We start from the raw sequence: 15814 nt of genomic DNA on the forward strand, positions 1-15814 counted from the left end.
AACACCTGAGATCATACAGCGCCTCCTCCCCTGGGTGAATTCCCAATGGAAAACTTCGACTCACCAGCACAGCTTTCCTTGCCCAGGTAAGACACAGGGCTCCAAAGAGCAGTTTCACCATTAGACAATTGTCTGTTTGCCTTTCTTTTAGGGAGTTGTACAGTTCAGTTCATAGGAGTAACTGTCATTTTAGATAGTAGACTGGGTCCCCCTTTATATGGAAACCTGACAAGGAGCTTCATTCTACCTTTCGGAGTCATTCTCTCTCTGATATTTGTATTGCTGCCATTGCCTATACTAGCTACACAACCACAGGCGCTGGATGAGAGAGATACAGACAGAGTTTGAAGTACTGGACCTCTTCTGCCAAGTCCTAGTGCTGATACTAACCAACAGCTCCTGATTTTGGTTTCACTCAGCAGATCTTCGGAATGAACCTAGTGTCCTAATACTATAAAACAAGCAACATACAAATACATTCACAACTATCGTAGGTTCTCATGACTGTAGTATCTGAGTACCTCAAAACTCATTAATGTATGTATGTGTCCCCACAACACTCCTGGGAGGTAGGGAAGCACTTTTATTCCTATTTTACAGGCAGGGAGCTGATGCGCAGAAGGGCTAAGAGATTTGCCCAAGGTCACCCAGGAAGTCTTTGAGGGAGCAGGAAATTGAAGCTGGGTCTCCCAAGTCCTAGGCTAGTGTGATAACTGCTGGATCATCCTCCCTTTCTACAACCCTCCTCTAACATCTGCATCATATTTCCCACTTACGCTAAGTAACTATCTTAGGGGCTCATCTGGTTCTAAGAAAAACAATCGATCTGTGCCTGGGATGGGCTGTTCCTGGGCTTTGAGGCTCCTTACAAGAGGCCTCATGGTCCTACTGCCCCTGCCCCAGGAAAAGAGCCACAAATCTGGGGCTGTCTATAGAGGCTTCATGAAAGCAGCCAATCAGAGCCCATCAGGCTCAGCTAAAAGATGCTGCAGGGCCTTAGCAGGTCAGTTCCTGCCAGGAACTGGAGGGGCAAGAAAGGGTGCTGCTCTCTGGCTGCAGAAATTCCAGGGATTGCCAGAGTTTGATTCTGGCAGCATTTGCTTAAGTTGGGTTTGCAGGAAGAGAGTCCTTAAGAACTTGAACCTTGAGGTGAGGGTGAAGCTAAAAGTGGCCGGTAGGAAGAAGCAACAATGAACTGAAATCAAGCGGTACCTAGCTACTATTTACAGGGTCCATGGTTTGGAAGCCAGAGTTATGGGCAGGCCCTGGTTCCCCTACCACTTACAGTGGCATAAGCCCCAGGAAGGGGACAATGCTTACGGAGAGTTGAACAAAGGGCAGAATTTCAAGGACCCAGAGTTGGGGCTGGAGACCCTAGTGAGGGCAATGGGACTGTTCTTGACTAGCCCAGAAGGGGTTTATTTAGCCTTTGGGACTTAGCCAGAGGCCTGAGCCACAGAAGACTCACTGAGGTCGGCTAGCAGGGTGTACCAGGGGTGAGAAAAGGACTGTGGTACCAGACCTAGCCACTAAGAGGCTCTCAAAAGGTGAGTGGATCCCTATTATAGTGCCCAAAAGGAACGGATCCCTATAGGCTCCATGTTTTTAAGACATTTCTCATTTGTGTGGAATGATAAAATTACCTGTTATGTGCCAAGTATCAGAGGGGTAGCCATATTAGTCTGTATCTACAAGATTGTGGCTGTAGGAGGACTCCTTGTTTTTCGTGTATTCCATGTCTGCTCAAATTCTATTCCCAATCTTAATGATCATATTGGGTCTAATGGACATGTTGATTTTATTTCAGCTAATGAGTGATCCCATGCTCAGGGAGAAGAAGTTGCTTAAGATTGTCTTACGCATCTTGGAAGAAAGGTCACAGGATAGAAACAGCATTGTCCGTCAGATGGCTGTAAGAGGCCTGGGAAATATAGTCGATGGGGCGCCTGTGAAGGTATGAGAGATTACTGAATAGGATGCAACATAAGTAGAGAAACCAAGGGAAATAATTGTTCAGAGTTTACAGAGGCTGCACACAATGCACTAGGCCAAATTCTGCTCTCTCCCATACCCTAGTAACCTCTTTGCAGTCAATACAGAGCAAGCTGGATCCTTTGGTAAACTGGGCATAAGCAAACAATGTGCACTTTAATATGACCATATGTAAATGTATACATCTAGGAACAAAAAATGCAGGCCATACTTACAGGATGGGAAACTTTATACCAGGAAGCAATGACGCTGAAAAAAACACTTGAGTCATGGCAGATAATCGGTTGAACGTAAGCTCCCAATGCGAAGTTGTGGCCAAATGGGCTGAAATGATCATTGAAGGCATAAACAGAGGAATCTTGAAGAAAAGTAAAGAAGTTATTTTCCCTCTGAATATGGCACTCATGTGAGCGCTGCTGGAATACTGTGTCCAGATCAGGTGTCCACAATTCAAGAAGGATGCTGATAAATTAGAGAGGATTCAGAGAAGAGTCACAAGAATTATCAAAGGATTGGAAAATATACCTTTAGTGATAGACTCAAGGAGCTCAATCTATTTAGCTTTACGAAGAGAAGGTTAAGGAGTGACTTGAGGGCAGTCTATAACTACTCACATGGGGAATACATTTTGATAATGGGTTCTTCACATTAGCAAACAATGGTATAACAAGATTCAATGGGGAAAAAGGAAGCTAGATTAATTCAGACTGGGAATAAGACATTTTTAATGGTAATTTTAATTAACCATTGGAACAATTTACCAAAGGTTGTGGTGGATTTTTGGTCACTAGCAATTTTAAAATCAAGATTGGATGTTTTTCTAAAAGAGATACTCTAGTTCAGAGACTATTTCGGAGAAGTTCTATGTTATGCAGGAGGTCAGACCGGATAATCACAATGGTCCCTTTTGGCCTCAGAATCTAAGTAACTAGAAATCTAATAATAGGATTACACAGGTGTATTATGGCACCGAGTTTGACTCATTGTAGCTAGCACCTGGTCTGAAATATAGCTATAGGTCTCTGGGGGAAGAGAGGGTTGATGAAATTCCCACAGCTTCATAACTGCTAAAGAAAACTTTTATTATGAGTGTGATCAGCGATAAGTGTTCTTTAATGTAATATATTTGTACAGGTGAAAAAGCACAAGAAGTTTCTTCTGGACATACTGATCAAGGCCTTAAATGACACTTCCAGTTCTGAAGTGATTGGCGAGAGCATGAAAGCACTGGCCAAAGTCCTGAAGGAGCTGAAAGAGAAGGACATTGGTTCTTCCTTCAAAGACCTCACCCAACAGATCCAGACCTACTTTGACGATGTATGTGAACAGAACTCTCCAAATCCAGTTCAACCGATCTTGATTAGACTCGATTTACGATGTGTGATGTGGACTCCCTGGGCATTGCTCATGTCAGAGTGCAGAGATTTTAGGCCCCAGGGAAGGGAGGTGTTTTACGGAGGAGGAGAACATTAGGAGGATGGGGATGACATCCCTGCTCCAACAGTCTCACCCTTCTGTTCTTCTTGATTGCCACTGGGAACCTCAAAGGAAGTCTGAATACTAGATTAGGTAGCTAGATAACCATGAAAAGGGGTTTACAGAGTGCAATAGAGAGTGTTGTGCCTGCTCTATACCATTTTTATGTGAGAGGGTTGGAATGATAATTCTGTAGTGCAGAGAATTTTGAGATTTCAAATTTTGGGTTTGTTCCTATTTGTGGGAACCCCTCCCCCAAACTTCAGAACTCCTTGTGAAACAGAATTACTATTCTCAACCTAGCTCTGTTGGAAGCCTTGGCCTGGGGCAGTCTGCACTCAGACTATCCTGGGAACCCAGGAAACTCTGGGAGCTAGAGGTGCCAGGGAGTTGCAAATTTGAAAGCCTGGACTCCCAGGGTCATAGAATCATAGGGTTGGAAGGGACCTTAGAAGGTCATCTAGTTCAACCCCCTGCTCAAAGCAGGACCAACCCCCAGATTTTTACCCCAGTTCCCCAAATGGCCCCCTCAGGGATTGAACTCACAACCCTGAGGTTAGCAGGCCATATGCTCAAGCCACTGAGCTATCCCTCCCCCCGAAGCTGGGGGTGTGGAAGCCTATGATCCCAGTCAGCCTGCTAGATTGGCTGCCAAGGAGCTGGATGGGTGCACTGGCAAGACACCAGGCAGGTTTCTAAGGACCCCTGCCTGGCTTCCAGAGGAATTTCATCAAAATTGAACTGTCTCTAAAATATTTTCATGAATCAGCAAATTCGAACAAAGAATTGGTTAATTAAAGTTTTTCCGACTAGCTGTAGTTGGAATCACTCTACTTTAGCGTAGAAGAGACGGCTGTATGAGGTGCGTGATGGGATTGTCCCTTACTTACCAACTTGTGGGGCTTTCTTGGCTGTAGGAGGATGATGCTCTTCGCTCAATGGCCTTTGTCCTATTTGGCATCCTGGCTCAGTTAACAAAGAAAAATGGAAGGCCTATTTTGCCAAGCAGGTTCGAAAGAGCTGGGTCACACTTCTGCTGCATCTGCAAGACCCAAGCCCCAGGGTTTCAATGGTAAGACCAACAGTAACTTATTTACTAAGCCAAAGGAATCTTCCTCCCAATGCCAGGGGAGCTCTGCTATTCCTGCCTGTTATGGAGGCCCAAATTCTCCCCTCAGTTCATTGCCCTCCTGCTGAGTCAGTTCCAGCCAGGTTGGTCCATGGCTGCTTCACCAGAATCCAGGATAGGTCATGGGTCTGACCCCTACAGGTCTCTGTTCCTGTCTGTCTCTGCACCCCAGGCCCCTGCCTCCCCAGAACAGAGGAGAGACCACAGCTGTGCCTGGTGAAGCAGCTTTCATCGGTATATCTGTTCCCAAAAGACATTGATGCTACCTCCAGGTTTCAGTGGAACCTCTCCCCTCTCCCCTCTATTCCTGCATGTTTCTGCCAATTACATCCAGATGAATCCCTTTTTGTCCTGGAATAGATGAGCAGTCACACAGATGATTTCCCTTTGATTGAACATAGCACTCGGTAGGGAACAATTCAATGGTGTGACGCTCTTTTCAGGAATGCAGAGCTACATTTCACCTCTGTTTCCCATTTTTGGGACTGAAGAGACTCCAACATGTGATCAATAAGCACCTTGGTGGCACAGATGAGCTGAAGCCTGAAGAGCTCCAGGTGGACATTTGCAGACACCTTGTGAGTGAGCTGTTGAACCGTATGAGATTATTGACTGGAGGGTGATGGGAAATGTAAATCTGCCCAGATTCCCATTTTTCCCACTTCTACCCAGCCACCTGTTCTTTCCCTTATTTACCTGTGGTTCATAAAAGCATGTGCTGGCAGTCAAAGGGCACTTCTAGCCAGAGAGAGCTCATGTGTCCCTGATTTCCTCTAGGCCAAAGAGAATGCAGAGCTGCTGGAGAACTTGTACAGCACCACCATCACATACTTCAGTTGCAGCTGGGAAGAGATCCGGGCAGTTGCCGCCAACTTAGCTGGTGAGAGATGATGCCCAGTGTCCCTTTTGATATTCCCATTGAGGGAGTCAGAAAAAATTCCCACTGTGCAGCACTGAGCTGCCATTAATCTCTCTGTGCCTCAGCTTCCCAGCCATAGATGGAGATGTTAATGTCCCTACCTCTCCAGGATGGTGGTCGGAGGAATTCATTAGTTGCTATAAAGGGCTTCAGGATTGTTGCAGGGGAAGCACGGTGCAGTCATTTCACAGCAGCGGCTGGGACACCGTCACGTAGGGCATGGTGACACTTTGAGCTGGGGTATAATTTCCAGCTTGATGAGACACACCCGCACTAGCCCTGTGTGCTAAAAATAGAGAGTAGCTGCGATGGCAGGAGCAGCAGGAGGTTTAACCACCCCAAGTATGATCCCATCCAAACCCCAAAGTCCATTCTCACAGTGGCTGTTCCTCCCACTGCTTGTGCTGCCTTAGCTACATGCTAATGCCAGCACTGTCGGAGCTAGTGTGGGCCCGTCCCATTGAACTGGGAGTGATACCCCTAGCTCAAAGTGCAGACCTACCCAGTGCTGTTCAGTGCTCCTCACTGTGACTTCATCACTGGGAGGCAAGCAGCCCACCTCCCCATAGCGCCTGCTGTTTCACCTTCCTGGCCACAGCACCTTGTCAAGGAAGCATTAGGGTCCTCCTCTTTGACCCAGTGCCCTCTTCTCCCTAGCACACCCATGTGAGACAGGCAGGCATTGTGGCTCACCTATCAGTCACCTTGTGAGATCCCTGCTTAGAACTCACGTATTCCTGGCCTCAGTCCTTTGCTCAGACCACTAGACCAAGACACTATCTTAGTATGTCTCCAATAACTGACTGCAGTGGCAAGAGGAGCACAGACTGTTTCAAGCAAATGGGTTTTATGTAAACATTCTTTTTAAAAAATGTCTCTCTCATTCTCTTCAGTGTGGACTCTAAACTGCTCTAGCATCCTCTTGCCCACAGCTCACCCTTAGGCCCACAGTAGGAGACCCCAAAGACCTGTCTAGGGGCTGCTAATATCACTTTGCACTCAACAAGGGAAGGTGGTGGTGGTGGTGGTGTTGTTGTTGATTTGACATTGTGTATTTAGGCATCATCCTGGAACACACAGACACTCAGCGTATGAAATGGCTGGACCTGAAACATCTGCTGATGTGTAAGTGATAAATACAGCTGAAGTCCTGCTCATTAGTGAGTTGTTAAAAAGGAATTTAGCTGACAAGCAGCAGTAACCGATACCACTGGTGCAAAGTGCATCAGCCACACATCAAAGGACAAATTCACTCTTGCCCGTAGAAAGTCAACCTTAATTTCCCTGAAGGAGGAAGCTGCAGAAGGTGTGATATGAGTCAGTGCATCTCCTGGTTGTCCTGGCAATGCCCCTCCCAGCCAGTGCTATCCACACTTTGGGCTTTATTGGCTCTCTGTGGACTCCCCAAGTGAGAAGTAGCCACTTTCTGCTACCCCAAATTTCCCACCAGCAATTTTCCTTCCAGTAGGTGCCCTCTATCATGTGCAAACCAGCTTGGACCTGGCCTGTGTTAAATTCCAGGTTTAGTTGAGCTCAGGCAGTGGCTCCTGAATAGAGCTGGAAAATAACTGAAAGTGGAAGCTATTGAAACAATGGACCTTCTTCCATTTGCAGCAGAGTGGATGACTTTCTGGTAGAGTCAGGGTCTCCCCACAGTTGGGAGCATGGAAGGGACCCAATGGGGGACCCTAAAGCTTTGTTTGTATTGGAGAGCTGCTGTAGTGTGGTATTCAGAAGTAATAAGTCTCGAGCTAGTTCAGGCACAGGTGACTATATGAAAAGTGCGGCCTATTCATCTCTCATGTATTTTCCACCCCAAAGAAGGACTGAGCCCAGTTTCACATTTTTCCATGGGATCATTCTGCTCAGGTACTTCAAGGTTCTGTGATCACGCTTAGCTGTGATTTGACAGTCTGTTCACTAACGTGATGCCCTCTGTAATTTCAGCTCTCCAGGTCCTAGAGAAAGACCCAAGTCCCACTGTCCAGCTGGTGGCAACTGAAATCCTAAGTGACATCTATTCTGGTGGAGTGCTTGAGGAATGAAGCAGAACGAAGACAAACAGAACAAGGCGCTCCAGTGGTATAAGGGCCCTACCATCAATCAAATGTTAACCCCACCCCTTGACCCCGGCAGCAAGATGTGTCATGTGACCCTCTAAGAACTCCTCCCACTTTCCTCTACCAATCAGGATGGGTTTCGCCCCAATAGGAATGCCCCGAGAGAAGACTTGACCAATCAGGGGGAGTTCCGGGGCAGGTGACCTGTCTTTTGTGTGACCCCTCTAAGAACTCCTCCTGCCGCCATCTACCGATCAGGGTGGGTTTCAGCCACTGGGGATCACTCCAAGAGGAGATTTGTCCAACTGGGGGGAATTCTGGGGTGGGGTGACCCATCCGGAAGTGCTTCATGTGACCCTTCTAGGAACTCTTCTCACCACCCTTTACCAATTGCGATGGGTTTCAGCTGCAGAGGACTGCCCCAAGAGGAGAGTTGACCAAAACAGGGTAGGTTCTCGGAAGGGGTGAACCTCCCAGAAGAGGGTCGTGTGACCCCTCTAAGAACTCCTTCCAATGCCCTCTGCCAATCAGAGTGCAGCACATCACCTCATAAGTCCCAGCGCTGGGCAGAGGAGGCCATCTCTTACCAAGAAGATGTGTTTTATGAATTGTGGAAAGGCTGAGAGGAGACATGGACTCCTTTACCACCCCAGAGAACTTCAGACTTTGTTTTAGTCCTGAGGACCTTTGGGCTTGTATGGATAAAGCGCTATAGCAGTTACAGTTCCGAGGAGGGCCCTTTGACTCGACCATTAATAGATACCTCGGGACCCAACCCCAAACCCTTGTGAAGAACCCTGATGAGTGTGATGACCCCCCCCCAAAGTTGGAAGATGATCATGGCTTGGGGGAGTCACTGGTGGACAAGGTGAACGGGAAAGACGTTGCTCAGGTAAATGAATGATTAAGAAGCGATGGTCAATCATGGGGGTATAATGGGGTTAGGAATCGACTTGGTATTTCATAAATCTAAGAACAAGCAGGGGGTTGCTTACACTGATTTTTTGTCTGAAAATCTCTCAACAGCTTGACGATGCCTTTCAAGAGGCCTTTGAGAACTTACACATCGGTAGCCCTGTCGTGCATCAGCTGTTTTTGCTCCTGTCTGAGATGCAGCTCTCAAGAGGAAAATCCAGAAAAGAACAAAATAGAAGAATGAACCAGCTCAGAGTCCTTCGTTTTAGGGGTCATGGCGTCCATTTTTACAGGTGGCTGTCGAAGGTTGTGTTAAACCAGGCAATTAATTAAACTTATTTAAATGTGTCCCTATGACTGTATCCCCCTCCATATTTGTGTTAGTAAAAGACGGTACCAAGAACAGTCCTGTCTCCACAGACAGCTCTGTTAATGAAAATATATTACATCCCCAGGGAAGTTGGGAGCTTTGGTGGGGGAATCCTCTTTTTCGAGTGGCCAAAAAGCATAATAAAACTTGAAATAGAAGACAGGTAACAGCTTGGCTTTCAGATCGGATGCTTTCACTTTACACAAACTGGTTCAAATACGTTTTAAAAGAAACAGGAGCCTTTGAAAAAGGTTATGAACAGACATTTACTGATGAGCTATTTATAGTGGATGAAGCCTTAACCAGGAGCCAGAGACCTGTATACTGATTAAAAGATTACGAGGGTGAGACAGTTACTGGATCTTTTTACCCTGAAGAATTACAAAAAGTAAACCCCAAACAAGACAGGATTTACAGGATTGAAAAAGTTCTAGCGGATAAAGGAAAAGGGAGAAAAAAGCAGCTACTGGTGAAATGGTTCGGGGGAGCGATAAGTTTAACAGCTGGGTGGAAGCTTCTCAACTCTGTGACATTTAGACATGAACAAAACAAACAAACAAACAAAAAGATTGCTCCTGCAAAGACAGAGAGAGAGAAAAATGAGCGACAGCAGGTTTTACATTACTTTGCCCAGCAATGCCAGCACTGCAGTTTTTCCTCAGAACACCAGCTTGAACTTTACAATACTGCTAATTAAGCCCTAGGATCTCCGGAGTGCCTGGGAGGTAGGTTTGTGGAAATACAATACCCGCACAGCCAGAACACTATCAACGAAGACACCCCTTTTGAAATCACCTTTGGAGATATGGCATGGAGTTTTATCCTACGACAAGGTTATTACTCATCCATACACGAATTATTGGATCATATGAACAGTACTGTGGCTCGTCATCCCACACCGCCTGAGGTGGTCATGAACTACGACCCTAGGGGTAGAAAAGTTAGTCTTAAATCCGCCGATTTTACTTGTATGATTTCTATCAGCGGGGAGCTAGCTAACATTCTAGGTTTGGGCCTGAAGCACAGCATCCAAAAATTCCCCTTCTCAGCAGACATCACAGGGCTTTTAATTTCTTGTGTCTGTTCACAGATATTGTAGAACACGAATTTGTGGGGGACTTTTCTGTTCCCCTGTTACGCTGTGTCCCTGTCCAAGGAAGGAACAACAAGTTTGTCACCATCACCTACGATAAACCTCATTACGTTCCTGTCAGAAAACACCACATCGATACCATTGCCATTAAAATAAAGACAGATCAGAACAGACACGTCTTATTTTGTGTTGGTGAGGTGATCATCAAGGTGCACCTGTTTCCCTGGAAAAAGAGCGAGGTTTCTAAAAAGCAAAACATTATGGTGATCCTAAAAAACTACAGCGACCCCACCATCTACAGGAACTATTACAAAGCCAAGTGGGATATGCCCTTCCTGGATGTACGGGGCTGGCGTGGGTGGAATATTCCGTAACCAAGCCTCTGCAACCAGACTTCGAGGCAGAACACTGCGTGAGAGAATACATGAATCTGGTACAGACAGCTGGTAAACACGTGAAAGATCGTTGTCTGTTAATCAACCGTGAGGAGTTTGCATGGGGTTACACCTTGTTTGCCTTGTTTCCTCCCGACCAGGAATGCGCCAATCACTGTTCCCTGTTTAAAACCGGGAACCTGAGAGCAGAAATACATTTTGGGACGGCTCTAACCGTCACCATCAATATGATCGTGTATGGGGTTTTTGACAACGTCATAGAGATAAATCAGAGGAGAAATGTTCTGCTTGACTATATGTGAACATGGACACCGTGCAGCTTTCACGTGTCTCATCAACGACCCCTTACACAAAAAAGAATTCCCTTATGATTGGCTCCTGGCAGCAAGCTGTCTCAGAGAAGGTTTGGTGGTCAATATGCATCCACATAACCAACCTGGTGAACACTGGCTCACCTTGTATCTGGCGAAGTGTAACCATGGAGAGTTTTTGACTCATATGGGCACCCCGAATAGCGTGTTGTTTCCTAAAAGCATTATGAAATTTTTAAACAAAATGCCACACACAATGTGTTCCACAATAGACAATTACAAGACCCCAGTCTGTCGCCTGCAGCTATCACTGCGTGTTTTTCTTACATCATCGTAGCAAGGGTTTAATCTTTTGACTTAGTGCAAAACGACCGGATGGTGATGAATTTTGTAAAAACTAAATTTAAATTTTTGGGCATATCTAGGCTTGCTTAAAACATGTTTCAACAAGCCCAGACATGTGTATCTTGAAATGATTTTTATAGCCATGTTATCCAATACTCTCAGGCATAACAGACAATGTTCGTTTGGCATTCTCCAACACATTTTTATAAAGTAACTTTTCCCACAGTTGCTAGGCCGGCAAGAATTGCAGAAAAGGGATGTTTCCACCTCGGATCCATTTTTAAAGCCATAGGGCAGGGTTTTAAACCCTTCTCCTAGGACCTTCTTGGTGGAAATGACTTCTCTTAAGGGTTTTTGTCTTTATTTGCCACTGATTTTTGATCCTTATGATAGAGGGCTGCTGCACCTCTATCTTTTTGGACGTGTTTTCTCACAGTCTCGTGCAATAGTCCAGAACTAGATCTTTCAAACTGTCCAAGTTGATCTTTTCACAATTTGCTACGTTCAGGGTAATACCTTTGACTTTCATGCAGGCCTTTCTTTCCGGCAGCTTATACCTGTATGTTTTGGCCTGCCGACACAAACTTGGTGATGTGTTGATCTGGCGGGATCTTGCCTAAATAATCCGCAGAGGAGGATTCCAGTCACCCTCCCTTTTCACAAATTTCACCAAGTCAGTGTCATGGTACAGGCACCGCTCTTGCAACCTGTCTAGCAGGTTGTTTAGTTCTATGTGGGCATAAGTAGTGGTGAAACAGGCTATGAAAACACTGGTATTTCCAGAGAAAGAGTACTGGTCTTTTGGGTCTTTCCAAGACACTCATGCTGTTTCACCGTCGATAATCTTGCAGGATGAAACCTTATAGTTGGGGGAAAACAGGTACTGAAAGAGTTTGTCAGGGTCTGTCACACTGCTGGTATTGGGTAGGTTTGTGGAGCAGATGCTGCTATTATTATTATTATTATTATTATAAATCACATGAAACTGTCTTGTAAACTTAAAAATAAAATATTCATTAGGTATTTTTCTACTTAAAAAGTCATAGCTTTAAAACAAAATAATCCACTTCAGGCTGTATAACAAACAGGAGTTTTGAGTTTGTTTCTACCATTGTAAAACAACAAACAACAAACCCACAAACTTTTTTAAATACACCTCATTTTGCAAAATAAAAACCAAACTGCTTTTAAAATCAACTTTTAAAATCCAGTTTAAAACACATTTTGCACACTAAAAAATGTCTTTTAAACTGTTAGTTTAAACTGTTAGTTTGAAACACACCATTACCATCAGTTTGCAGCCATATAGTTAAAAAAATAATCCCACCTATGTTTTACAGAGAGAGTTTAAAATACAGTTTGCAACAAAATAGTTTTCAATAAACCCACACACATTTAAAAGCCAATTGCAGAAAGTTACCTTCTACTACAGGATAAAGTGTTGCAGGCACATGCTTGTTCTGTCCCCCTCAATGTGTGTTTGGGCCTTTGGATTAAAGAACAAGCAAAAACTGTTAGTTAGTATTAGCCCCAAATCCCTATACAACCTGTGTAGTACCTGAAGTTATTAAGCAAAACTACAGTTAAAATGTTTTTTACCTTGGCCTGGTGATGAAATGCAATTTAAAGTTACTAGTTCCATGCTAAACAGATCACACTGCAATAAACATAGGCACCATTTGTCATAAACAGTTAGTTAAGGGTTAAGGTTTTGTTTTCGACCTGTAAAGGGTTAACAAGCAGTACCTGTGGACACCTGACCAGAGGACCAATCAGGGACAAGATACTTTCAAATCCCTGTGGAGGGAAGTTTTTTTTTCCTGTTCTTTGTTTTTTGGAGAGTCTCTCTTGGGAGTTGAGGGAGTCCAGACATCTTAATCAAGTCCTCCCAGGTTTCTGCAATAAATTCTTCTATTCAAGCTAGTGAGTATTAGCAAGGAACTAGTATTCTTATACTTTTATTTCTGTATTTGCAATTCTGTGTTTTGCTATAGAATTTCTTTAATTCTGTACTGTTATTGCTTTTACTGAGAAAGAAGGGAGGGGGAATTCTCTCCAGAGATTGATACGTTTAGACCCTGTGTATTGTTCCATCTTGGTTACAGAGACAGTTACTTTCTTTTTATTCTTTAATAAATTCTTTTCTTTGGACTTGGTTAATTCCTTCTCTTGTGGAGATTCAAGGGGGGGGGGAAGAGTGAGTTCCTCCTGGGGTTGATTCACAGGGTGGACTCGGGGTGCATCTCTCCAGAGTGGCGCGGAGAGAGGGAGGGGGGAAGTGGGCTGCTTCCTGTGTGTAGAGATTCAGGAGATTGAATCTGTGTTCCCCAGGGAAGTTTGGGAAGGACTGTGTCCCAATACACGTACCTTATTGGGTGGTGGCAGCTTTTACCAGATCTAAACTAGGATTTTAGTTTAGGAAAGTCCATGCAGGTCCCCATATTGGAACCCAACAGCTCCAAGTGGGGTGAGACCTATGACACCATTATTTACTAAGACAGCATGGCCAACGAGTGATATTATATAATATATATTTTCAGAGTTTAAAACAGGAGCATACCTCCTCTTGCAGCCTAGCAGCCATTCAAGAGTTTCTGTTGAAAAAAAGTCTCCAAAATACTTGAGGTTTTCATACCATCCTAACCCTTTGTTTCAAAGGGACTTCAAAATAGTAGCTAGCAGGTTGATTTGATCATTACAGCTCTGAAATACTAGAGATTAAGGACTTTAGGCCCCTTCCTAACATTCCCTTTTGTGAGCTGGGGTGGGGGAATTAAGCTGGCTGCACAACTGAGCTGCTTTTGGCTCCATTTTTTATTTTAGTTAAAATCCATTTTTCTGTAGGGCCTTCTTACAGTATTAAACAGTAGATCCCCAATCCTTAATGTAACTGTCCCATTCCCAAGTGGGGACTTTTGGCAGATATCAATACATCTCTTTGGGGCTTGTTTTTTTAAACATGTTTCTTTCATGCATAAAGTTTGGGGTGGGGGTTGAAATAAAATGGTTGTATCACAGCCATAATAAGCCCCCCAGAGCTTTTAAATGTTTGTTTGTCTTTAGAGCAAATGCTTGTTCTAAAGCATGGTGCTGGTTTGTCACCCCTTTAAACTTTTTTTTTTTGTATTAGACCGTTGTGGGCGGGGGGGGGGCGGGGTTGTTTGTTGTAAATATATTAATGTAAACTTTTAATGGCTTTGAATTGCTAGAAAGAGTGACCCATAGCATTCAAACAACTCCCGGGTCATATTTAAACTGCCAACTCCTGGATCATTTATACTGTCCAATAGCACTCTATCAACTCCAGGGGTTATAATTAAACTGTCCAATAGCATCTGCAAATTCCTGAGGTTTTATTTCATTTCATATTAATCAGAACTCACCCACCCACTTCCCTTACTGTTGGTGCACACCAATCAAATTTATCCCTATGGCAACAAGGATAAGTAATCACAGTTACCTTCACTATTCAGTGGGGGTGTGGTTAAAACCATTCAGTTCAACAGGATGAGTCAATTCTATTGTACTCAAACACATGTCTGAACCATCTCTGTTTGTTTTACTGTTGTAAGCAGAGTCAGGATGAGATCTACCCTGACATTTAGTGGTGAGTTGTGCAAAAGAACATCGGTTGATCTCGTTTGCACAGGCACACCCACCCCGCCAAGCAGGAGCCCACAGTAGCCCAAATGGTCACTTTGGCTGCTGTGAGATCCCAGTTTCTCTGTTATTGAGGCAGGAAGAATAAAGTGTTGTTATCCTGATTATGTGAATCAAGGACAGTGGAACTGTACTTGGCCTTTATGACGGAGGACTCACCATCAACTAAGTAGCACTCGCTAGGCAAGGGACATGGGTTCCAAAACTCAGCAAATTGAGAGAGGCTGGGGATAGGTATTTGTACCTGGTGGGCCCTAGACACTAATTCTATCTCTTCTTCCTGTCTCCACTGTGAAATGTTAGTGCTAATTTTGATTCCATGAAGTCTGATTACAGACTGCAAAGCTGAATTCACTTTGGGCTAATGGTGAACCAGCACTGAGTCCTCCCTACTAAACACAGTAAGTGGTGATTTTAGCTTGTAGTAGGGGAGCCTCAGTGCCCCATTAACTGAGGGCTTGAGCCAGTTTTGCATTGTGTTATTGGAATGGAGTTCCTAGCAAGTGAGCGCAGCTCTTGTTGCTGCCAACTCTGATGGCAGAATGGTTACACTGTAAACACATTTTAGGATTTTTCTCCTCCACAACATACATTTCAGCTTTTTCCTGTAAATGGGTCTTTTTACACAAAAACACAAAGTTAGATTCTCACAAACCATTTTTTTAATTTAAAAAGACATACAGCTTCTTGAAAACAAACCAGAGGCTCCATTAAAACTTTTAGCTCACTTAAGGGCCAGAGACCTTCTAACAGAAATGCATATAGTCACAAAGCCCTTTTCAATAGATGTTTTTAATTTACATATTTATATGTACAAATTTACATATAAAGTTAAAGTCCAAATCACACAGTCATGGTGCCATTGGGCTGGGGCATCTATGACATAGCCCTCACAATCATCAAAAGCTTTTCCCTAAGGCCTGGTCTACACTAGGGGTTAGGTTGAACTAAGGTGCGCAACTATTACGTGGCTGAAGTCGAACTACCTTAGTTCGAACTACTTACCCGTCCTGGCGGCGCAGGATCAAGTCCGCGGCTCCCTGTCGACTCTGCCGCCGTTCATGGTGGTTGAGTTCCAGAGGTTGATGGGGCGTGTTGAGGTTCCATATAACGCGCTCTAGATGAGACGCAGGATATATCGAACTCCGA

At 44.4% G+C, this 15814-nt stretch overlaps 1 protein-coding gene and 1 long non-coding RNA gene across 2 annotated transcripts; both read left to right on the forward strand.

The window, feature by feature from the left end:
- Positions 1-65: 65 nt before the first annotated feature.
- On the forward strand, positions 66-5098 carry LOC120381186 (protein maestro-like). The gene is made up of 5 exons (XM_039499334.1): positions 66-86; positions 1808-1954; positions 3127-3309; positions 4386-4540; positions 5041-5098. Exons 2-5 carry the CDS (start codon positions 1811-1813, stop codon positions 5084-5086), a joined length of 528 nt encoding a protein of 175 aa, XP_039355268.1. The 5' UTR covers positions 66-86; positions 1808-1810; the 3' UTR covers positions 5087-5098.
- Positions 5099-8264: 3166 nt separating this feature from the next.
- LOC120381203 lies at positions 8265-8839 on the forward strand. Its single transcript, XR_005587975.1, has 2 exons — positions 8265-8468; positions 8603-8839. It is a non-coding gene; the product is annotated as an uncharacterized LOC120381203 (long non-coding RNA).
- The last annotated feature ends 6975 nt before the right edge of the window (positions 8840-15814 follow it).

The sequence above is a fragment of the Mauremys reevesii genome, linkage group 13, assembly GCF_016161935.1.
Source record: "Mauremys reevesii isolate NIE-2019 linkage group 13, ASM1616193v1, whole genome shotgun sequence".
Taxonomy (NCBI): domain Eukaryota; kingdom Metazoa; phylum Chordata; order Testudines; family Geoemydidae; genus Mauremys; species Mauremys reevesii.

Bases quoted from the DNA above. Each gene is read 5' to 3' on its own strand.
- LOC120381186 (XM_039499334.1), top strand. From the start codon at position 1,811: ATGAGTGATCCCATGCTCAGGGAGAAGAAGTTGCTTAAGATTGTCTTA. The intron at 1,955-3,126 runs GTATGAGAGATT...ATATTTGTACAG, and splicing joins TCGATGGGGCGCCTGTGAAG to GTGAAAAAGCACAAGAAGTT. The intron at 3,310-4,385 runs GTATGTGAACAG...TCTTGGCTGTAG, and splicing joins TCCAGACCTACTTTGACGAT to GAGGATGATGCTCTTCGCTC.